The sequence below is a fragment of the Lethenteron reissneri genome, chromosome 56, assembly GCF_015708825.2.
Source record: "Lethenteron reissneri isolate LAM-NWPU_2019-01 chromosome 56, ASM1570882v1, whole genome shotgun sequence".
NCBI lineage: Eukaryota > Metazoa > Chordata > Hyperoartia > Petromyzontiformes > Petromyzontidae > Lethenteron > Lethenteron reissneri.
Window position 1 is genome coordinate 4,047,917 of NC_083834.1, and position 25,573 is coordinate 4,073,489.

Sequence of the window (25,573 nt, forward strand, 5' to 3'; positions counted from 1 at the left end):
CACACTCTCTTAAGAAGCACACGCGCAGGGGGGGAGACACGGGGTGAGACGTGGGGGTGAGACGCGAGGGTGAGACGCGGGGTGAGACACGCGGGGGAGACACGCGGGGGGAGACACGCGGAGTGAGACACGCGGAGTGAGACACGCGGGGGGAGACACGCGGGGGGAGGCACAAAGGGGGAGACACAAGGGAGGAGACACAAGGGGAGACACAAGGGGGGAGACACAAGGGGGGAGACACAAGGGGGGAGACACGCAGAGTGAGACACACGGGTGGAAGCACGCGGGGGGAGAGACACACGGAGTGAGACACGCGGGGGGAGACACGCAGAGTGAGACACACGGGTGGAAGCACACGGGGGGAGAGACACATGGAGTGAGACACGCGGGGGGAGACACGCGGGGGAGGACACGCGGGGGGGAGACACGGGGGGAGACGCGGGGGTGAGACGTGGGGTGAGACACGTGGGGGAAGACACGCGGGGTGAGACATGCAGGGGAGAGACACGCGGGGGTTAGACACACGGGGGTGAGACGCGCGGGGGATGGACACGGGGGGGTAAGACGCGCGGGGGTTAGACATGGGCATGCGGTGAGGGAGGGTGGCACGTGAGGTCGCGACGGGTGGCGGTGGCAGCAGCGCAGCCCGACGAGGGGTGTCGAATCCACGCCGCTGCGTGGCGTCAAAGGAATGTGGACTTTCCAACGCTGGCCGAGGACCGCGAATGGAGGCAAGCGTCACTCACCAGGGATGGCAGGGCGGGTGATGCAGAACAGGTGAATGGCGGCTGTTGTTGTGTATGGGTGTGCGAGTGGTTTCGTGTGAGTGTGTGTGATGTGTGATGTTGTGTACAAGTGTGAGTGAGTGTGTGTGATGTCTTGTGTGAGTGTGTGTGATGTGTGCATGCGTGTAGGCGAGTGTGTGTGATGTCGTATATGAATGTGGGTGAATGTGTGTGATGCGTGAACGAGTGTGAGTGAGTGTGTGTGTGTCATGCCATGTAAGAGTGTGGGTGAGTGTTTGTGATGTCGTGGTCCTGGGCCTCCCCTAGGTCGCCTCAGCCTCAAATGTGTACCTCGTGCGGTGTGTTTACCATCGCCACTGGGGAGACAAAGGCGGTCAGGAGTGGCGCTGGCCACCCACCCCCTCGTGTGCTGTGCTCGCTAACAGCATTTGGCCCAACAGTATGTTAAAGGCTATAAAGGGGATCTTTGAGCATGAATGGGTGTGTGTGAGCGAATACATGTGTAATGTGTGTATATGCGTGTATGAGCGTGCGTGGGTGAGTGTGTTTCTGACTGTGCGTGGGTGTGTGTGTGAGCATGTGTGAGCGAGCGAGCGAGCATGTGTGTGCGAGCGTGTATGAGTGAGCGTGTATGTGTGAGCGGTAGTGTAGCGGTTAGCGCGCTGTGCTACAAACACGGCAAGCCGGGTTCGATTCCCGCTCACGGACATCACCAGTGACAATTCTCTGAACCGGTCCTGGTCCTAGGTCGACTCAGCCTCAAATGAGTACCTGGTGTGGTGTGTAAACATCGTCACTAGGGAGAAAAAGGCGGTCGGGCGTGGTGCTGGCCACCCACCCCCTCTTGTACCGTTCCGGCCTTCATAGGTGCTCCCTAACAGCACTTGACCCGACAGTCTGTTAAGGCTATATGGGAGATCTTTGTCTTTGTGTGCGAGCGTACGTGTGTATATATGCGTGTAGGTGAGTGTGTTTATGACTCCGTGGGTGTGTGTGTGTGTGCGAGCGTGTATGCGTGTGTGTGTGTGAGCGTGTGTGTGTGTGCGAGCGTGTATGCGTGTGTGTGTGCGAGCGTGCGTGTGTGAGCGTGTGTGTGTGCGAGCGTGTATGCGTGTGTGTGTGCGAGCGGGTGTGTGTGCGAGCGTGTGTGTGTGAGCGAGTGTGTGTGAGCGTGCGTGTGTATATATGCGTGTGGGGTGTGGGTGAGTGTGTTTACGACTGCGTGTGTGTGTGTGCGAGCGTGTATGCGTGTATGTGTGAGCGTGCGTGTGTATATATGCGTGTGGGTCAGTGTGTTTACGACTGCGTGGGTGTGTGTGTGTGTGTGTGCGAGCGTGTATGCGTGTGTGTGTGTGAGCGGGTGTGTGTGTGCGAGCGTGTGTGTGTGAGCGAGTGTGTGTGAGCGTGCGTGTGTATATATGCACGTGCGTGTGGGTGAGTGTGTTTACGACTGCGTGTGTGTGTGTGCGAGCGTGTATGTGTGTGTGCGAGCGGGTGTGTGTGCGAGCGTGTGTGTGTGAGCGAGTGTGTGTGAGCGTGCGTGTGTATATATGCGTGTGGGGTGTGGGTGAGTGTGTTTACGACTGCGTGTGTGTGTGTGCGAGTGTGTATGCGTGAGCGTGTGCGAGCGGGGCGTGCGCGTGGGTGAGTGTGTTTACGACTGCGTGTGTGTGTGTGCGAGCGGGGCGTGCGCGTGGGTGAGTGTGTTTACGACTGCGTGTGTGCGTGTGCGAGCGGGGCGTGCGCGTGGGTGAGTGTGTTTACGACTGCGTGTGTGCGTGTGCGAGCGGGGCGTGCGCGTGGGTCAGTGTGTTTACGACTGCGTGGGTGTGTGTGTGTGTGTGTGCGAGCGTGTATGCGTGTGTGTGTGTGAGCGGGTGTGTGTGTGCGAGCGTGTGTGTGTGAGCGAGTGTGTGTGAGCGTGCGTGTGTATATATGCGTGTGGGTGAGTGTGTTTACGACTGCGCGTGTGTGTGTGTGCGAGCGTGTATGCGTGAGCGTGTGCGAGCGGGGCGTGCGCGTGGGTGAGTGTGTTTACGACTGCGTGTGTGCGTGTGCGAGCGGGGCGTGCGCGTGGGTGAGTGTGTTTACGACTGCGTGTGTGTGTGTGCGAGCGGGGCGTGCGCGTGGGTGAGTGTGTTTACGACTGCGTGTGTGCGTGTGCGAGCGGGGCGTGCGCGTGGGTCAGTGTGTTTACGACTGCGTGGGTGTGTGTGTGTGTGTGTGCGAGCGTGTATGCGTGTGTGTGTGTGAGCGGGTGTGTGTGTGCGAGCGTGTGTGTGAGCGTGCGTGTGTATATATGCGTGTGGGTGAGTGTGTTTACGACTGCGTGTGTGCGTGTGCGAGCGGTGCGTGCGCGTGGGTGAGTGTGTTTACGACTGCGTGTGTGCGTGTGCGAGCGGTGCGTGCGCGTGGGTGAGTGTGTTTACGACTGCGTGTGTGTGTGTGCGAGCGTGTATGCGTGAGCGTGTGCGAGCGGGGCGTGCGCGTGGGTGAGTGTGTACTTGAGTGGGCGTCTCACCGCAGGACGTGTTGATGGTGTCACGCAGGTCCGCGTACTTCCACTTGCTCAGGTCGTGCTTGCGCACCACCTGCGCTGCCTGCTGCGCCTGCACCAGGAACCCCCTGTGAGTGGGGGGTGGGGGGAGGGGGGGGGGCGACAGGGTAGAGGGCGTTCACAGTCAGCCTGTGACCCCGGCTGGGGGAGAGGTCAAGGGTCATCTGTGAGAAGTCAGATTGTTGGAGAGGAGTCGGGGATCATGGATTAGAGGTCAGGGGTCGTGAGTTTGTGGAGTGAGTGATTAAGTGAGTGGGTTCATAGGTGAGACGGTGAGCAGGTGAAGAGGTGATTGGGTTCGTAGGCGAGTGGGTTCATAGGTGAGAGGGTGAGAGGGTGAGCAGGTGAATGGGTTCATAAGTAAGCAGGTGAGCAGGTTCGTAGGTGAGTGAGTGGGTTCGTAGGTGAGCAGGTGCGCGGGTGAGCGTGAGCGTGTGAGCGGATTTGTAGGCGTGTGGGTGAGTGTGTGTGGATTTGTAGGTGAGCGGGTGAGCGTGTGAGCATGTGAGCGGGTGAACAGATTCATGAGTGAGCGTGTGAGCAGATTCGTAGGCGCGCGGGTAAGCATGCGAGCAGGTTTGTCGGCAAGCGGGTGAGCGGATTTGTTGGCGAGCGGGCGAGTGGGTGAGCAAATTCGTAGGTCAGCGGGTGAGCGCATTCGTAGGCGAGAAGGGTGAGCGGGGTGAGTGCCGTCACCGCTTGAGGCTGTTGTCCCCGGCGTTGTCGTCCGGGATGAGCTCGGCGTCGCTCTGTGCGATGCGCATGGCGAGCTCGCGGTCGCGCCGCTCCTGCTCCACGATGGTCTGCGTGCGTGCCGCCTCCTCCTTGTGCACCAGCATCTCCGCCTGCACCTCCTCCTGCTCGCGGCGTCACGGGGGAGCCAAGGGGGAGGCACGGGGGAGCCACGGGGGAGCCACGGGGAACCACGGAGACACAAGGGCACACGGCTTAACACAGGTGAACGAACGCAGGTAACACACAGGGAGACACAGGGACACGTGGGCGTGCTGCTACTGTGAGCGGTTGTGCCGATGGAGACACCTGCATGCGTTTGTCCTCCTTCTCTCGCCGTTTCCTCTCCTCCTCCTCCCGCTTGCGTTGAGACTCCATCTCCGACTTCCTGCGCGACGACACAACAGCCACCACGATCACAATTGCTGCAACCACGATTACGTGGTTGTTGCTGTTGCCGTAGCAACAATCACGACCATCACAACCACCGCAAACCCACTCTCGCTGCCTTGATCATCATCACCCTGCGATGAATTGCGTTGTGACGCACTGCATTGCGGTGTAGCGCGATGTACGACACTGCCACGTTTTATATTTTAATCCATTATGGCGGCTCGTTTACCCAGTAAAGCCTCAATGAGACTCGTCACTAAATTTAAAGAGGGTCCTGCCAAGTTGTCCGCAGGGGAGGGAGGGGAGTTTGGCGATGCTTTTGCCGCTGCCGTGACTTGGAGGTCCATTGCTTCAGCAGCGGGATGTTTTTTAGTTTTCCCGGTATGAGTTACAACAAATGTTTTCATAGCTGTGGGAGGTGAAAATCTGAGAACCTGGAGAACAGGGGGATAGAGAAACTAAAACTATGAACTAGACTTTTTTTTTAATTTGACCAGGGAAGGGCCCACTCAGCTAAGTAGCTCTAAAATCAGAAGCGACCTGGTTACCACACGATGATCGCCCAACGAAGTGGCTTATCATCGTGTTGAAATGTATAGCAGCCAAATACTTGAAACGCGTGGTGGTAATTCTAAATGTGGAGAGAAAAACCGGAGGACCCGGAGAAAAATCCACGCGACCACGGGGAGAACATGCAAACTCCATATATACAGGCATCAGAGTCAGGGCATGGACCCACGTCCTCCTGTATACCAGGCGAGGTAGTTAACATCTCCTAGCCACCGTGAGAGAGAGAATCACGCAAACTCCAAATATACAGCAGCAGGCGTCAGCGTTGGGCTCGAACCCACGACCTCCTGCATACCAGGCGAGGCAGTTTACATCTTGCCACCATGGTTCGGGGTAATTAACATCTCGCCAGAGAAAGAGAGTACATACAAACTCCACAGAGAGAAAGAGAGGCGCCCGAGTTGGGAAACGAACCCGGAAACATCCGGCTGTTAGGCGACTAGCATCCCCACCGCGCTACCCCCCCCCCCCCCCCCGTGCATAACCCCCGTGCGGTGCCCTTACTGGCGTCGCTCATCGTCCTCCTGCTTGCGCCGCTGTTCCTCCTGCTCTCGGCGTTGCCGCTCGTGCTCCATCTCCTCCTGGATGGCGCGCAGGCGCTCCGCCTCCTCCTCCTCCTTCTTGCGCCGCTGCAGCGCGTCGAGCAGCTGGGCCGAGCGCTGAACGAGCGCGGCGTACTCGCGGTCCAGTTCGCCGGGAGTCACCGGGCCCGACTGCCCCCCAGAAACGACAAAGGTGATCCCCCCCCACCAACGTATAGCCTTCAAAAGACTCTTGGGGCAAGAGCTGTCGGGATTCGGGATACGATCGTCGTGTGCCGTGCGGAGGTCTCCCGTGAGGCGACGGAGAATTTTCGAAACTTAGATCGGCATAAAACAAAAAATAAGAAGACGCGATTTTAGAGAAAGCTTGACCTGTGATGACGCTACTGTTCCGCGAGATGCTTCCGTACTGCGTGCATTGATTCTACACTCGAGACTCAAACATCGCACACCTCCCGCCTTCGGCAATGCTCCTCGCCGAGGCCGGCGTGACCGCCAACCGCAACGGGACATCGGCAATCTCCTCCGCGGATGGGAAATGAGCGACATACTCTTTGTTCTTTCGGTAAAGTCACGTAGGTAAAAAATGAAATTAAAATTAATAAAAATAAAACAATAAAAATCCCGACGTTTCGGAGGCAACACAAGCTTCCGCCTCCGAAACGTCGCGATTTTTATTGTTTTATTTTTATTAATTTAAATTTCATTTTTTACCTTCGTGACTTTACCGTAAGAACTAAGAGTATGAATCCTTGCAGTCACGAAAGCTTCAAATCTAAAATGAACGACACTCAAGCGACTGTGGCCATGCAAACCACGCTACGGACCGCAGAGGAAACCCACTGCGGTCCGTGCTCCTTCAGCGGAGCAAAAGAAACGATGACGTGAACTCTCTCCTCTAAAGCCCTCTCACCGCAGCCAGCAGCAGCAGCAGACCTCGACAGACTGCTGCTGCCAACATGCGCAAGAGTAGAACAGCAGCATTATGTACAGTGTTGTTTGGCACCCTAACCCTAGCGCTTTCAGATGTGCTTCCGTGGCTGTCTGGAACGCTCTTCCCTTCCGATATTCGGAAGCCACTATGCACTTTTAAGTCATCATCTAGATTGACAAACGGATTTATTTAGAACCGCTTGTTGTTGTTGCTGTGTTTAGTTTGCTGTCCTTCACCCCCGGAGCTCCAATGAGCACGGTTGGCTACGTACGGTGCAAAAGAAGTTCAAGATACAAAACACACACCCATACTCGTGGTAAAACACGTTTTGAAAACATCACAAGGCATGCGTGTCTCTTTGGTGTTTGAACATCTTAACACAATGCTGGTATTCTTGCCAGGAAAGGGTAAATCCTATTCATTTTTTTTTCATCATCTTAATAAATATTTACTTGTTTACCGAAGAGAGACATGGCAGGTCCAATGAATTTCCATCAGGAGGGACGTGAATTGGTTTAGATACGCTAAGTTTCAACATACATAAAAAGACAAATATCCCCAGTATAGCCTCAAGAGACTGTTGGGGCAAGTGCTCTTAGCGAGCACCTATGAAGGCCAGCACAGCACACGAGGGGGTGGGTGGCCAGCACCACGCACGGCCGCCTTTGTCTCCCCAGTGGAGATGTTTACACACTAAAGCTGGTACTTATTTGAGGCTAGCTCGACTTAGGAGAGGCCCAGGACCGGTTCAGATAATCGTCACCGGTGTTGGCCGTGAGCGGGAATCGAACTCGGGTCGCTGGGTTCGTAGCGCAGCACGCTAACCGCAACACATACATACACACGTACACACATAAATACACCAGGCAATGTGGTGTTATTATTGCAGACTGAATCGATAAACCAAACGAGCGCACACAACCACCCTCCCGTAAAGTTTAACGCGGCGGAGCGAGCGACTGACCTTGATCTTTCCCACGAGGGTCTGGACCGCGGCCTCCATCTGCTGCACGTCCTTCTGCGCGCCCCCGTCCTTCAGCGTGGAGGTCACCTTCTTCATCTGCTCCAGCCGCTTCTGCAGCGAGCGGACCTTCACCAGGCCCTCCACGCTGCACACGCGCACGCACGGCGGGGCCCAGCGGTTAGCGCGTTCGCAGTTCGTGGCGGAGGTTCCAATCGGGAAGGCCGTCCCAGTTACTACTGCGGCGGTGCTGCGTGGTATTAACCGTGAAATGCTTGCACGCCGCCGTCTGCTTCACTAAGCAGTGGACTCATCTTCTTGGTTCTTTCGGTAAAGTCACGTAGAGTGGAAATAATAAAATAATAAAAATAAAACATGACAAAATAATTCTCACGACGTTTCAGCCACAACGCAAGCAGCCGTCCTCAGGTCTGTCGATAAGACAGACTCTGTCTTATCGACAGACAGAGTCTGTCTTATCGACAGAACTGTTCTTCACCTGAGGACGGCTGCTTGCGTTGTGGCCGAAACGTCGTGAGAATTATTTTATTATGTTTTATTTTTATTATTTTATTATTTCCATTCTACGTGACTTTACCGAAAGAACCAAGAAGATGAGTCCCTGCAGTCACGAAAGCTTTAATAGAAATTTAAGCAGTGGACGTAAAAAAAAGTATTTTATTTTACCAGTTAGAGCCTACTGAGCTACGTAGCTATTTTCCAGAAGCGACCTGGCTATCACAAACGAAGTGGGCTTATCATCATGTGGAAATTTATAGCGGTAGCCAAGTAACTCTAAACGCGCGACGTTGATTCTAAATGTGGAGGGGAAAAACCGGAGGACCCCGGAGAAAAATCCACGTGACCACGGGGAGAGAGAGAGACATGCACACTCCAAATATACAGCAGCAGGCGTCAGGTTTGGGGTCGAACCCACGACCTCCTGTGTACCACGCGAGGTAGTTAACATCTCCTAGCCACCGTGATGATGATGATGAGAGAGACACGCAGACTCCAAATATACAGCAGCAGGCGTCAGGTTTGGGGTCGAACCCACGACCTCCTGTACACCAGGCGAGGTAGTTAACATCTCCTAGCCACCGTGATGATGATGATGATGAGAGAGACACGCATACTCCAAATATGCAGCAGGCGTCAGGTTTGGGGTCGAACCCACGACCTCCTGTGTACCAGGCGAGGTAGTTAACATCTCCTAGCCACCGTGATGATGATGATGAGAGAGACACGCAGACTCCAAATATACAGCAACAGGCGTCAGGTTTGGGGTCGAACCCACGACCTCCTGTGTACCAGGCGAGGTAGTTAACATCTCCTAGCCACCGTGATGATGATGATGAGAGAGACACGCAGACTCCAAATATACAGCAGCAGGCGTCAGGTTTGGGGTCGAACCCACGACCTCCTGTATACCATGCGAGGTAGTTAACGTCTCCTAGCGACCGTGATGATGATGATGATGATGAGAGAGACACGCAGACTCCAAATATACAGCAGCAGGCGTCAGGTTTGGGGTCGAACCCACGACCTCCTGTGTACCAGGCGAGGTAGTTAACATCTCCTAGCCACCGTGATGATGATGATGAGAGAGACACGCAGACTCCAAATATACAGCAGCAGGCGTCAGGTTTGGGGTCGAACCCACGACCTCCTGTACACCAGGCGAGGTAGTTAACATCTCCTAGCCACCGTGATGATGATGATGATGATGAGAGAGACACGCAGACTCCAAATATGCAGCAGGCGTCAGGTTTGGGGTCGAACCCACGACCTCCTGTGTACCAGGCGAGGTAGTTAACATCTCCTAGCCACCGTGATGATGATGATGATGAGAGAGACACGCAGACTCCAAATATACAGCAGCAGGCGTCAGGTTTGGGGTCGAACCCACGACCTCCTGTGTACCAGGCGAGGTAGTTAACATCTCCTAGCCACCGTGATGATGATGATGAGAGAGACACGCAGACTCCAAATATACAGCAGCAGGCGTCAGGTTTGGGGTCGAACCCACGACCTCCTGTATACCAGGCGAGGTAGTTAACGTCTCCTAGCGACCGTGATGATGATGATGATGAGAGAAACACGCAGACTCCAAATATACAGCAGCAGGCGTCAGGTTTGGGGTCGAACCCACGACCTCCTGTGTACCAGGCGAGGTAGTTAACATCTCCTAGCCACCGTGATGATGATGATATGAGAGAGACACGCAGACTCCAAATATACAGCAGCAGGCGTCAGGTTTGGGGTCGAACCCACGACCTCCTGTGTACCAGGCGAGGTAGTTAACGTCTCCTAGCGACCGTGGCACCCCGGTTACTACCGCGGTGGTACTGCGTGGTATTAACCGTGAAATGTTTGCACCCCGCCTTCTGCTTCACTAAGCAGGGGACGTTACAAAATATATATTTTAAGTTTACCAGCTAAAGCCCTTTGAGCTATTAGCGCCTTTTCAGAAGCGATCTGGCCACAAATGATAGCTCAGTGAAATGGCGTATATGTATGTTGAACTGTTTGTATGCTGAATTTCTTTCGCACCGCACGTAGCCAACCATGATAATCAAAGGTGCGGAGGAAGCAGTTGTTAAAGAAATCAGCTTTAAAAAAACTAATTTTAACGGGCTGTTTGCGAGCATCTATCATGGCCATCACAGCATCACGAGCAAGTGGCAGTTGCCAGTACCATGCCCGGCCGCCTTTGTCTCCACAGTGCTTATGTTTGCACATCGCACAAGATACTTATTTCAGGCTGAGTCGACCAAGAAGAGGGTCCATAACCGGTTGGGATCGATCGCTCGCCATAGACTTTGGCAGCGGCTGAATCTCAAGCTATGGTCAGAGATTAATTTATTTCTAACTGCTTTTTGCATTTAGCGGTTGACTACGTACGGTACGAAAGAAGTTAAATGTGCGTACAGAATCCCTGATCCGACTTGGAACCGAGTTCTCAGAGGCAAGCAGCATAACCACAATCATCATCACGATCCATGGGTGGATAGCCCGTAGTAGGTGTCCACTGCACATTTCATAAATTGTTGTTTCCACTTTCCCCGTGTCTTGTGCCAATATGGCTCAAGTCATGCACCACATCCTCCTGGTACCAATCTCTTATAACAGGGGTCGGCAACCTACGGCTCCGGAGCCGCATGCGGCTCTTTACGGGCTGCTTCTTGACGAAATGTACGTATGTACAGTATGTACTCAGATGCATTGCGGCTCTTGAAATACTGAATTTTGTACCGAATTGGAAAGAAATGGCTCTTCTTGTTATTTTGGTTGCCGACCCCTGTCTTATGATGTCATCGTCAAGCCCTTCTCTGCAAGGTCTTCCTCCTATTCAGGTTCCGTCTATTTTTCCCCAAACATCAACAACAACACACTTTACATGTCCTGTTGTTGTGTACCCGACGACGCACGTGTCCAAACCACCACAACAGGCCCCAAGCGAGCGAAGAAAAAAACAAACAATTACGAATCGTAACAGTGGCAGTGAATAGCCGGGGGCGTTAAATTCAACTCAAGGTCCCATCCATATAGTCGATCCTCGTCCCAAATGAACCCCGAAAGTGTCGCGGACGCCGTGAGCCCCATCGCACCGATGCTTGTAGCGCTTCCTGCACAGGAACATGCGCACCGTCTTCTGGATCTTGACGCACGCCGCAGCCCGGTACAGGATCTTGTTCTTCACTGAAACGGGCAAAACGTGGGGGGCGGGGGGAGGGAGAGAGGGAGCAAGCGGAGCGGATGAGGGGCGGCGTTTTGGCCCACAGCTCTGGACCGTCAGGAAGCGGTGAACGCCGGCGAGGAGCGGGATCGCCGCGCACCGCGGGGGTAGGAGGGCACGGCGGGGGAAGAGTGGAACCCGGGAGAGAGATGAAGAGACGAGGAGGAAGGTGGGAGGAGGAGTGGTGGTGGCGCCCACCCCAGAGAAGCGATGGGAGTAGTGGTGGCACCCATCCAAGAGAAGTGATGGGAGTAGTGATGGCACCCATCCAAGAGAAGTGATGAGGAGTAGTGATGGCACCCATCCAAGAGAAGCGATGGGAGTAGTGGTGGCACCCATCCCAGAGAAGCGATGGAGAGTAGTGATGGCACCCATCCCAGAGAAGCGATGGGAGTAGTGGTGGCACCCATCCCAGAGAAGCGATGAGAGTAGTGGTGGCACCCATCCCAGAGAAGTGATGAGAGTAGTGGTGGCACCCATCCCAGAGAAGTGATGGGAGTAGTGGTGGCACCCATCCCAGAGAAGCGATGGGAGTAGTGGTGGCACCCATCCCAGAGAAGCGATGGGAGTAGATGAGAGTAGTGATGGCACCCATCCCAGAGAAGCGATGGGAGTAGTGGTGGCACCCATCCCAGAGAAGTGATGAGAGTAGTGGTGGCACCCATCCCAGAGAAGTGATGGGAGTAGTGATGGCACCCATCCCAGAGAAGTGATGAGAGTAGTGGTGGCACCCATCCCAGAGAAGCGATGGGAGTAGTGGTGGCACCCATCCAAGAGAAGTGATGGGAGTAGTGGTGGCACCCATCCCAGAGAAGTGATGAGAGTAGTGGTGGCACCCACCCCAGAGAAGTGATGGGAGTAGTGGTGGCACCCATCCCAGAGAAGTGATGAGAGTAGTGATAGCACCCATCCCAGAGAAGCGATGGGAGTAGTGGTGGCACCCATCCCAGAGAAATGATGGGAGTAGTGATGGCACCCACCTCGTGCTGTGTCACGAGCGGTGCTGTGCGATGATTGTTCCCGAGGGATGAGTGGCCCCTGTACGATGAGTAAAGCTGTGTGATGGTTGTGGCTGACAAGTGTTGTTGCCGCATGACGTGAGTGTTGTTGCTGCGTGATGAGTGTTGTTGCCATGTGGTGTGAGTATTGTTGCTGTCTAACAAATGTTGTTGCCACATGACGAGTGTTGTTGCCGAGTGACGTAAGAATTGTTGCCGTGCGAGATCTGTGCGTACGCTTGATGACGGACAGCGAGCACCACTGCGCCTTCCTCCAGCGGTTTCCGATGAGCCAGCGCTTCACTCGCCCCACGAGCTCCGCCAGGTGCTCCGGGTCTGACTTCATGATCTGGTCAAACTCGGCAAACTGGGGCACGCACACACATGCACACACACACATTCACATAACAACAACAACAAGCGCCATTCGCCACAAAGTGGAGGTGACGTCACCACGACGCTTGTGCCAGGCCATTCACATAAACACACATATTCACACACGCACGCATGCGTACACACACATTCATGTAAACAATGATCCCCATGTAGCCAAAACAGACTCTTAGGGCCGGTGCTGTTAGCGAGTAGCACTTATGAAGGGTGGGTAACCAACACCACGCCCAGTTGCCTTTGTCTCCTCAGTGGCAATGTTTTTACGCACCGCACCAGGTACTCATTTGAGGCCGAGTCGACCTAGGGGAGAGATCGAGCGAGCAAGCGAGGGGTACACGGGCACGTGCATGGATGTGTGTGTGTGGGAGCGAGCGAGTCCTCCGCTCACCTTGCCGGGTCTGAAGAACACTTTGGTGAGTCCGAACTTGAAGTCGTTCTCGTTCAGGCCCAGCGCTTTGAAGAGAGCCTGCGGGCAGGGAAGGCCAGACGCAGCGTCAGCGGGAGCCTCGCTACGCGACGTCACGACGACGATGGCCGTGGCCGTGCGGGAATCGAACTCGTGTCGCCGGGTCCGCAGTGCATGGTGCTCGCTGCAACACTCCATAAACTAAACTAAATTTTATTTTACCAGGTAAGGGCCCACCTACCTGGTAGAAGAAGCGACCTGGCCGTCACAAATGATAGCTCAAACGAAGCAGCTTACCATGACGTAGAAATTTATAGCTAAATGTGGAGGGTAAAACCGGAGGACCCGGAGAAAAATCCACGTGACCACGGGGGGAGAGACATGCAAACTCCAAATATACAGCAACAGGCGTCAGGGTTGGGGTCGAACCCACGACCTCCTGTGTACCAGGCGAGGTAGTTAACATCTCCTAGCCACCGTGATGATGATGATGAGAGAGACACACAGACTCCAACTATACAGCAGCAGGCGTCAGGTTTGGGGTCGAACCCACGACCTCCTGTATACCAGGCGAGGTAGTTAACGTCTCCTAGCGACCGTGATGATGATGATGATGAGAGAGACACGCAAACTCCAAATATACAGCAGCAGGCGTCAGGGTCGGGATCGAACCTACAACCTCCTGTATACCAGGAAAGGTAGTTAACATCTCCTAGCCACCGTGATGATGATGAGAGAGAGAGACACGCAAACTCTAAATATACAGCAACAGGCGTCAGGGTCGGGATCGAACTCACAACCTCCTGTATACCAGGAAAGGTAGTTAACATCTCCTAGCCACCGTGGCACCCCGGTTACTACTGCGGCGGTGCTGCGTGGTATTAACCGTGAAATGCTTGCTGTGGCTGAAGAGAAATAGCTGTGAGTGCAGCTGGAGGGGGTGAGGCAGGGGATCAGGCGTGGGATCAGGCACGGGAGCAGACAGGTGATGAAGGCGCAAGGCCACGCGCACCTTGCAGAAGAGTCGGGGGTCGAGGCGCGCCAAGGCGGAGGGCAGATATTTCTTGTACATGTTGTAGAGCTCGTGGAAGGGCGCGCGGGATGGGAACCCGCCCTGCATCAGGTCCAGCACCGACACCATGCCTGCAGGGGACACGCACGCACACACGCACGCACGCGTCAACGAAGAATAAAAGTCACCGCCCCCTCTTCCCCACCGTAGACTTTTCAGGGAATCGTATTAAGGCCGAGTCGACCTAGGAGAGGCCCAGGATCCGTCCTGATATTCGCCACCACGCCTGGCCGCCTTTGTCTCCCGAGCGCCGGTGTTTACACAACGCACCAGATACTCATTTGAGGCTGAGTCGACCTCGGAGAGGCCCAGGACCGGTAAAAATAATCGTCACCGGTGTTAGCCGTGAGCGGGTATCTAACCCGGGTCACCGGGTTCGTAGCACTGCGGCGCAAACCCGTGGCACTACCGCTCACCCCCCCCTCCTCCCCCCCACAGACGCGAACATTGACGAAGATCCCCCGCGTAGCCTACGCAGGATGTCGGGGCAAGTGCTGCCGGAGGGCAGCGCCCGTGAATGCCGGTGCGCACACGGCAGAGGTCGCAATCGGGTACCCGATACCCGTACCCTACCCGATACCCGGCTACCCGTACCCGACCCTGGTGCGGCCGGGTACGGGTAAGGAATCAAAACTCGTTTGCGACCTCTGACACACACGAGGAGGGGCTCGAACCCTGACCTGAACACTGCAGCTGGGAGAGGATCTGGGCGCCCTCAAACTGGTGACTCGTCATTCGCAGGTTGGGCTTCACGCAGCGCACGAAGCTCGCTCCCTGCGGCACACACAGACACAAAGATCAGCCTTCACGCACTATTGTACTGCTGACGCATGAAGGGGATGGGTGGGCCAGCACCACGCCTGGCCACCCACCGCCTTTGTCTCCCCAATGGCGATGTTTGCACACCGCACCAGGTACTCATTGGAGGCCTAGTCGACCTAGGGGAGGCCCAGGATCGGTTCAGATGATCGCCGCTGGTGTTGACAGTGAGCGGGAATCGAACTTGTGTCGCCGGGTTCGTAGCGCAGTGTGCGCTAACTGCTACACTACTGTTAATGAGCATCTATGAAAGCCGGCATGGCACATGACGGGGATGGGTGACCAGCACCACGCCCGGCCGCCTTTGTCTCCCCAGTGGCGATGTTGACACACGGTACCAGGTACTCATTGGAAGGCAAATCGACCTAGGGGAAGGTGCCAGGACCGGTTCTGATAATCATCGCTGGTGTGTGGTCGTGAGCAGAAATATAACTCGGGACGCCGGGTCAGTAGCGCAGGGCGCTAACCGCTACACCCCCACTCCACGCTAGACGCGCAAGTCGCCGTTTCTGATCATGTGCGTCACAGGCAGAGCGTCACTTACGGTTGCTTGCAGCTTCTCAAGCAGCTGCCCGAGTTGGGTCTGTGGGACGAGAGAAGGCGGGTAGGAGGTGTGACCAGAGGTGTGACCACTACAGAGCGGAGCGACGAGCCCACAGACCCCACACCGCACATGCACACAGACCCCACACTGCACGCACACAGACCCCAAACCACATGCACACAGACAGACCCCACACCGCACGCTCACAGACCCCAAACCGCACATGCACACAGACCCCAAAACACACGCACACAGACAGACCCCAAAACACACACACACAGACCCCAAACCGCACGCACACAGACCCCAAACCACACGCACACAGACCCCAAACCACACACACACAGACCCCAAACCACATGCACACAGACAGACCCCAAACCACACGCACACAGACCCCAAACCACACGCACACAGACCCCAAACCGCACGCTCACAGACCCCAAACCGCACATGCTCACAGACCCCAAACGGCACATGCACACAGACCCCAAAACACACACACACAGACCCCAAACCACACGCACACAGACCCCAAACCACACGCACACAGACCCCAAACCACACGCACACAGACCCCAAACCGCACGCTCACAGACCCCAAACCGCACATGCTCACAGACCCCAAACGGCACATGCACACAGACCCCAAACCACACGCACACAGACCCCAAACCGCACACACACAGACCCCAAACCACACGCACACAGACCCCAAACCGCACATGCACACAGACCCCACACCACACACTCACAGACCCCACACCACACACTCACAGACCCCAAACCACACGCTCACAGACCCCAAAACACACGCACAGACCCCACACCACACGCACACAGACCCCACACCGCACACACACAGACCCCACACCGCACACACACAGACCCCACACCGCACACACACAGACCCCACACCACACGCACACAGACCCCACACCGCACACACACAGACCCCACACCGCACGCACACAGACCCCACACCGCACACACACAGACCCCACACCGCACACACACAGACCCCACACCGCACGCACACAGACCCCACACCACACGCACACAGACCCCAAACCACACACACACAGACCCCACACCACACGCACACAGACCCCACACCGCACACACACAGACCCCACACCGCACACACACAGACCCCACACCGCACGCACACAGACCCCACACCGCACGCACACAGACCCCACACCGCACACACACAGACCCCACACCGCACACACACAGACCCCACACCGCACACACACAGACCCCACACCGCACGCACACAGACCCCACACCGCACGCACACAGACCCCACACCGCACACACACAGACCCCACACCGCACACACACAGACCCCACACCGCACACACACAGACCCCACACCACACGCACACAGACCCCACACCACACACACACAGACCCCACACCACACACACACAGACCCCAAAACACACGCACACAGACCCCAAAACACACGCACACAGACCCCACACCGCACGCACACAGACCCCACACCGCACACACACAGACTCCACACCGCACACACACAGACCCCACACCGCACGCACACAGACCCCACACCGCACGCACACAGACCCCACACCACACGCACACAGACCCCACACCGCACGCACACAGACCCCACACCGCACGCACACAGACCCCACACCGCACGCACACAGACCCCACACCGCACGCACACAGACCCCACACCGCACGCACACAGACCCCACACCGCACGCACACAGACCCCACACCGCACGCACACAGACCCCACACCGCACGCACACAGACCCCACACCGCACACACACAGACCCCACACCGCACACACACAGACCCCACACCGCACGCACACAGACCCCACACCGCACGCACACAGACCCCACACCGCACGCACACAGACCCCACACCGCACGCACACAGACCCCACACCGCACACACACAGACCCCACACCGCACGCACACAGACCCCACACCGCACGCACACAGACCCCACACCGCACGCACACAGACCCCACACCGCACACACACAGACCCCACACCGCACACACACAGACCCCACACCGCACACACACAGACCCCACACCACACGCACACAGACCCCACACCGCACGCACACAGACCCCACACCGCACACACACAGACCCCACACCGCACACACACAGACCCCACACCGCACACACACAGACCCCACACCGCACACACACAGACCCCACACCGCACACACACAGACCCCACACCACACACACACAGACCCCAAAACACACGCACACAGACCCCACACCGCACGCACACAGACCCCAAAACACACGCACACAGACCCCACACCACACGCACACAGACCCCACACCGCACACACACAGACCCCACACCGCACACACACAGACCCCACACCACACGCACACAAGACCCCAAACCGCACACGCACACAGACCCCACACCGCACACGCGGGGAATTGGTCGTCCACGGGCAGCATCACTCCCAACGCGGTCGCAAAACAAACACGTCACACGCGCGGGCAAGGGAGAAGGGGGGGGGGGGGTTAGTCCAACAACAACGCACGTGCCGGCGTTAGAAGAAGCGCCACGGCCGCCACCAACCGGGGGGAAGGGGGGAGGAAATGTGGCGCAAACCGTTGCCGGCAGACGACGGCGATAAATTGCCGCAGCGTTTTTCCACTTCCAGAAAACGAGCGTAGTCAAGAGATCCACGAAGCCTTGCGGTGAACGCACGGACACACACGCACACACACGCACGTGCTCGGAGTGCGTGCCGCGAGCTCGCGCGCCCCGGCTGCGGTACCTGCGCGGTTTAACCGGGGGGGGGCCACAGTCCGCACCGCGCTCCGCGCAGACTAAACACGGCAAACCGTGGAGATGGAGGAGGAGGAGCGGAGGCGCCGCCACGCGGGCAGCCGAGGGTCGAGGGGCAGGAGAACGACGCGAAGAGGAGGAGGAGAGCAGAAAGGAAATGGAGCGGGGGGGAGGGAGAGAAACGGCAATGAGGTGGCTGAGATGGCTCTACTAAAGATGACCGATGACCTCTGCAAGATCATTGACGACCAGTGCTTCGCAACGCTGGTTTTGGCCTCGATCTCTCGACCGCCTTCGAGAGCCTATCGACCGTCAGATACCCATCGGGCGGACCGGTTCAAGGTTCGGTGTATCGGGTACGGGCGCCGGGGTGGAGTGAAGTCGTACCTACGATGAGAACGGTCGTCATCGTCTGTGCCGTGCCTAGTCGGCGTACCGCAGGGGGTCCCCGTCCTCAGGCCCTTCCATAGTTTTTCAACACAGGCCTCTCCGATCGCCGATGTCGTCTCGTCGCGCGACATCGAGTTCCGCGACCAAGCCGACGATGCACAATCGTACACCGCAGTGAAGCCAGCGGTCGGACACGGAGGAGCCTCGGTAACCTCGAAGATTGCACGCGAGCGGCGCGCGTGCGGTTTGCACGACACTAAATGCTGCTTGAGATCCAGAACAAATTGAAGGTTCTGCTGGTTGCCATCTAAAGAGCCTTGGCACCTAACTCGACCAGAATATGTCGTTTGATCACCACGTGCAAAATATAGTCAGGTCCTGCAATTATCACATCAGGTCCCTACGACGCATTCGACCGCCATTGAGTCGTGACGCAGCCAACCCGGTGTAGCTATAGACACCCTGCTGAAGCAATAGCCACCCTGCTGAAGCAATAGCCACCCTGCTGTAGCTATAGACACCCTGCTGTAGCTACAGACACCCTGCTGAAGCAATAGCCACCCTGCTGTAGCTACAGACACCCTGCTGAAGCAATATCCACCCTGCTGTAGCTACAGACACCCTGCTGTAGCTACAGACACCCTGCTGAAGCAATAGCCACCCTGCTGTAGCTACAGACACCCTGCTGTAGCTACAGACACCCTGCTGTAGCTACAGACACCCTGCTGTAGCTACAGACACCCTGCTGTAGCTATAGACACCCTGCTGAAGCAATAGCCACCCTGCTGTAGCTACAGACACCCTGCTGTAGCTACAGACACCCTGCTGTAGCTACAGACACCCTGCTGAAGCAATAGCCACCCTGCTGTAGCTACAGACACCCTGCTGTAGCTATAGACACCCTGCTGAAGCAATAGCCACCCTGCTGTAGCTATAGACACCCTGCTGAAGCAATAGCCACCCTGCTGTAGCTACAGACACCCTGCTGTAGCTACAGACACCCTGCTGAAGCAATAGCCACCCTGCTGAAGCAATAGCCACCCTGCTGTAGCTATAGCCACCCTGCTGTAGCTACAGACACCCTGCTGAAGCAATAGCCACCCTGCTGTAGCTACAGACACCCTGCTGAATCAATAGCCACCCTGCTGTAGCGGTATGGACCCCGCTGGTAGGGGTGCCACCCCACCCCCCAACTGACATGGTCCCCCCGTGCCCGCCCCCCCGCGCTCACCCCCCCCCTCCGTGCCCCCCCCCATGCCCCCCCGCCCAATCCCCCCCCCCTACTTACCCTGAACTTGTTCCCCACGCTGATGAAGCTCAGCTTGCCGGCTTTGGGCCGCTCCTTGCTGCTGCTGCTGCCGCTGCTGCTGCTGCTGCTACCATTGCTGCTCTCGAAGAGGCGCTTGACGAAGGGGTCGCTCGACACGCTCACCAACGCCTCCAGCGACATGTGCAGCGCATCGTTGTTCTTCTCCACAAACTGGGACTGTATGGCACACACACACACGCGGATACATACACACACACCAACATACACACGGACACATACAACAAAGATCCCCCGTATAGCCTTAACAGACTGTAGGGGCAAGTGCTGTTAGCGAGCACCTATGAAGGCCGGAACGGTACACGAGGGGGTGGGTGGCCAGCACCACGCCCGACCGCCTTTGTCTCCCCAGTGGCGATGTTTACACACCGCACCAGGTACTCATTTAAGGCTGAGTCGACCTAGGGGAGGCCCAGGACCGGTTCAGATAATCGTCACTGGTGTTAGCCGTGAGCGGGAATCGAACTTGGGTCGCCGGATTCGCAGTGCAACGCGCTAACCGCTACACTATCCTTCCCCCACACGGCCACACACACGGCCACACACACACGGACAGACACATGGATACACACGGAGTTATAAGAAATCTGGCTATGATGAAAAGCGACATCGGAGAGCAGAGGCGCGCTGGGCCTGGCCCACGTGATGAACGTGGTTCACACAATGAGATTTTGGTTGAATCTGCGCCGCCGCCCTCGCGCCCAAAGCCACAGACACACGCAAGGAGACGGCACCGCAGAGGTCACAACCGGGTACCCGATACCCGTACCCTACCTGATACCCGGCTACCCGTACCCAGCCGGGTACGGGTACGGGTACCCGTTTGCGACCCTGGTGCGGCCAGGTACGGGTAGACCGTGAGTCACTGGTGAGCAACCGTTTGTCACTCATTTCCCAACGTCGTGTCTCTTCTCACAATTCAAGTTCCTAGAATCAACCCACCCGCGCCTGCAACATGGCTTCATCCCAGAGGTCGCAATCAGGTACCCGATACCCGTACCCTACTCGTACCCGGCTGGGTACAGGTACGGGTACCCGTTTGCGACCCTGGTGCGGCCGGGTACGGGTACGGAATCAAAACCCGTTTGCGACCTCTGCGGCGCCGCGAGCACGTCACTGCCGGCGGCGGCGGCGGCAGTGGAGCGAGCGCTTACCGTCTCGTAGCAGACGGCGCCCGCGAAGTGGCGGATGAGGAAGCCCTCGTCGTCGCGGAGGTTGCGGTGGACGGTCAGCTTGGACTTGCGCGGGATCTGCGGTCGTACGGCGGGGAGACGGCGGAGGGCACAGACAGGTGATGCGTGCGTAAGCGCGTCTGGTTGTGCTCGCGACTGACCGCCACACACGGCGTATGGGTCGTGTGTGTGCCTGTGTGTATTTACGGGTGCCTGTACGTGTGCCCGTGTGTGTGCGTGTGCCTGCATGCGGCGCAGCAAGTTGGCACAGTGGGCGAGCCACAGCCGGTGCATTTGCCAGTCATCTCAGTAAGTCAAGCCGCGGCATTTGGGTCTGTCGCCGTGACCTCCTGCCAGCAGCGAGAGCATGGCACGTGCGTCACGGTGACGTCACCGCCACTTAGTGGCGAACGGCGGTTGTTGTTGTTGTCGACGTGGTTGTTTTGATTGTTGTGGTGGTGCTCACGGAGATGCGGAAGTGCTGCCCGTGCTTGTGGTGGACGCCGGACGTGAAGTGCTGGTCGCTGGGCTGGGGAAGGCGGTTCTCCTCGTCCAGGATGTCCAAGATTCCCACCAAGCGAGCCTCGATCAGATCTACACGCACACACACAAAGATAAAGACCCCCCGTGTAAGCCTACAGCAGGCTGTTGGGGCAAGTGCTGCTGGTAAGCACCCCACGAGGTGGATGCTCACAACGTGCAGATTTGTGACGGGGTGGGTGGGCCAGCACCACGCCTGGCCACCCACCGCCTTTGTCTCCCCAATGGCGATGTTGACACACCGCACCAGGTACTCATTGGAGGTCTAGTCGACCTAGGGGAGGCCCAGGATGAGGTCAGTGGTGTTAGTCGAGAGTGGGAGTTGAATAGAATCGACGTCACGCGTTTAAGAATATTTGGCTGCTGCCATACATTTCCCGCGTGATGATGATGATGAGCCCACTTGGTTGAGCGATCATTTGTGATAGCAAGGTCGCTTCTGAAAAACAGCTAGACAGACCAGTGGAGCCTTTACCTGGTAAAATAAAAATATGTTTGTTTATCATTTTATAGTTTTCCATTTCCCACCGCTCGCGGTCCCCCACCTGTGCACGGCAGCGTGCCCAATTTCATCTCCCCCTCCCCTTAAAACAAAGCGGCACTTGAGCCCTGGGCTTTTTGTTCGCGGAGTTTCCGTGCCCGCCCCCACCCCCGCCCCCAACCTCCCTGCGCGGTCACGCTTTGTGCTTTTGTACACGGGGGCTCATGTTGAATTACGATAATAACAATTGTTTTTTATTTTATTTTAAACCGCAGGGGGCTGTGAACGTTCGACTCTCTCGCGTGCGTCAGCGTTGGGCCTGGCCGACGTGGAGCGTGGCGGCTCTCACCGATGCAGTCCTGGTTGTCCACGTAGTGCACCTCGTTGACACCCAGCCCTTCCTTCTGGTACAGCTCTTGCTCCTGCGCATGCAGACCAGCACGCGCGCGTTAGCAACGCGACACCAACATTACGCGACCGCACACGTCAACAACGCAAGGCTAACGTTACGCGACCACGTTAACGCAACACAACCACGTTAACGCAACGCTAACGTTAAGGCATACATACAATTTCAAACGGCACGTAGCACACCCAAGCGCATATAATCACAACTCAGACACCGCCACCCACCGCCGCCAGCACTGCGATCAAGGCGACCACCGCGATCACTGCCACCGCCACATCCACCACCGCCACATCCACCACCACCGCCACCAATGCCGCTACCGTCACTGCCGCTACCGTCGCCGTCGCCACCGCTACCGCCGCCATCACCGTCATCACCGCCGGTCGGCGGGCATCTCGTTTGGAGAGCGCTCACCTCTTTGAGGATCCTCTTGTTGAAGAACTGCTGCAACTTCTCATTGCAGTAGTTGATGCAGAACTGCTCAAAGCTGTTGTGCTCAAAGTACTCTGCGAAAGAAGACATTTTAATCTATTTCGTTAATTAAAAAGTCTCCGTAATTTGTCGTATGTATGCACATGTGTTTCACTTCTTTCGCGCCGTACGTAGCCAACAGTGCTAATCGGAGGTACTTGTTGATTTTAATTGTAGAGAGGAAAACCGGAGGGCCCGGAAAGAAAATCCACGCGGGGGAAGGGAAACGTGCGCCGACCTTCAGCATACGCAGAGTACGGGCAAGCAGTTGCAGGCCGACCAAGCGCAGGATGGCCACTCTGACCTTCGCCATCTGTGCCCATGAGCCCCCGCGAGCCCCCGCGTACGTACCACGAGCACCCGCGTGCATGTACCTGCGGTGCGTGTGCCTGCGCGCCAGTGCCCGCTAGCGAAGTGCCCGTGTGTGCTAGCATACGCCTGCTTGCGAGCGCCCGCGTGTGCCAACGTATGTCCGTGTGTGCCTACGCGCGTGTGCATGCGAGCGCTCACTTACGTGTGCCTGCGCGCCAGTGCCCGCTAGCGAGTGCCCGCGTGTGCTAGCATACGCCTGCTTGCAAGTGCCCGCGTGTGTGCCAGCGTGTGTGCAAGCGTGTGCCCACGCGCGTGTGCTAGCGTGTGTGCCAGCGTGTGCCAGCGTGTGTGCTAGCGTGTGCCAGCGTGTGTACCAGCGTGTGTGCCAGCGCGTGTGCCAGCGCGTGTGCCTGCGTGTGCAAGCGTGTGTGCCCACGCGCGTGTGTGTGCGAGCGCCTGCGTGCGCGCGCCCACCGAATCCGGCGATGTCGAGAACGCCGATGTAGTGTGCCGACTCGGTGAAGGGGAAGCAGCGGTTGACGCGGTCGACGACGTGGTCGAAGAGGCGGCTGTAGATGGCCTTGGCCAGGGCGTCGCGCGCGCTGTTCGCCTGCTCCACCTTCAGGGGCACCCTGCAAGCAAAGACAAAGATCCCCCGAATAGCCTCAATGGACTTGTGGGATATTCTAAACTAAACTATGTTTTATTTTACCTGCGAAGGCCCACAGAGCTGTGTGCACACGGATACACGTACACGCACGCACACACGCACACACACACGCACGCACGACCACACACACGTACGCACACATATGCACATACACACACAACAACAACAACAACCGCCATTCGCCACTAAGTGGCGGTGACGTCACCACGGCGCTTGTGCCAGGCTATGTGCATGATGAGGCCACGTGAAGTGTCGAACGCCCGCTGGCAGGAGGTCACGGGGCAGACCCAGGTGCCATGGGTCGACTGACTGAGATGACTGAGATGACTGGCTGATGCACCACCTGTGCCCCCTACTGTGCCAACTTGCTGTGCTTTAGCCACCCGGCGCTCCACTCGTTGTTGTTATATGCACGTACACACACACATGCACGTACACACAACAGCAACAACCGCCATTCGCCACTAAGTGGCGGTGACGTCACCACGACGCTTGTGCCAGGCCATGTGCACCTCGAGGCTACACACACACACACACGCACGCACACACACACGCACGCAGACTCCCGGCTCACTTGATGACGGTGCCCTTGACGCCCCCCGAGGCCATGATGCGCGAGGTGAGGCTCTCGCACAGATCCTCCTGGTCCAGGCCCAGCAGCTCGGCCGTGTGCTGGAGGTACGCCGAGCAGTCGGAGCTCACCATGCACCCGCCTGCGCGCGCACACACACACAGATCTCCCGTGTAGCCTTTACAAGCTTTTGTTTTCGTTCTATCAGGTAAGGCTCCGCTGAGCTCTTCTTCACAAGCGACCTGGGGCTATCACCCGCGCGCCAAGGTGCGCGCTTGTTGAAGCCTTTTTGGCCTCGGCTTATAAATCAGGACGATGATTTATAGCGAGGTCGGGTCCGCGTGCTTAGGAAGGGTTTGAGCCGCGGGTTGTCAAACTTCGCACGCCCGCGACCAAATCGTCACAAAAGCGTCAAGACCTCCGGAGAAGCCGAGAGGATTTGAATGCCAGGCTGACGGAGGCGGCCGTGGGAACCAACTCTGTGGTGGCCAGCAGTGCGGCAATATCAACGAGAGGAAATATAAACTATTTTTTATTTTACCAGCTAAGGGCCTGACTGAGCTAATATGCAGCTTTTTTCAAAAGCGACCTGGCTGCCACACGTAATGACGGCTCAACAAAGTGGCCGTATCGTCATCACGTGCACATTTATAGCAGCAGCCAAACAACCCTAAACGCCGTGATGTTGATTTTTAAATGTGGAGGGAAAAACCGGAGGACCAGAGAAAAATCCTACGTGACCATGGCGTCGTCTCCTTGCGTGTCGGAATTGGAATCAAACCTATGCACTCACGACCTCCTGTGTACCAGGCGAGGTAGTTAACATCCTTGCCACCATGGTTGGGGTGAGTGTCGCGTCGTTAGAAGTTGGGGCAAGTGTCGTTAGTGAGTAGCGCCTACGAAGGCCAAAACGGCACACGAGGGGGTGGGTGGCCAGCACCACACCCAGCCGCCTTTGTCTCTCCAGTGGCGATGTTTTTAAACCCCGCACCAGGTCCTCGTTCAAGGCCGA

At 56.9% G+C, this 25,573-nt stretch overlaps 1 protein-coding gene across 1 annotated transcript in view; it reads right to left on the reverse strand.

Annotated features, from left to right (window-relative positions):
• The window catches only part of LOC133356954 (unconventional myosin-VI-like), an 89,528-nt gene that overhangs the window by 24,303 nt on the left and 39,652 nt on the right, over positions 1–25,573 (reverse strand). Inside the window, 18 exon segments of the mRNA XM_061574674.1 lie at positions 3,268–3,371; positions 4,000–4,160; positions 4,345–4,423; positions 5,503–5,711; positions 7,439–7,583; positions 11,047–11,137; positions 12,410–12,539; positions 12,954–13,031; positions 13,984–14,114; positions 14,724–14,817; positions 15,407–15,445; positions 19,897–20,094; positions 21,090–21,185; positions 21,574–21,701; positions 22,478–22,550; positions 22,952–23,043; positions 23,795–23,952; positions 24,565–24,703. Coding sequence (XP_061430658.1) covers positions 3,268–3,371; positions 4,000–4,160; positions 4,345–4,423; positions 5,503–5,711; positions 7,439–7,583; positions 11,047–11,137; positions 12,410–12,539; positions 12,954–13,031; positions 13,984–14,114; positions 14,724–14,817; positions 15,407–15,445; positions 19,897–20,094; positions 21,090–21,185; positions 21,574–21,701; positions 22,478–22,550; positions 22,952–23,043; positions 23,795–23,952; positions 24,565–24,703 — 2,145 coding nt within the window.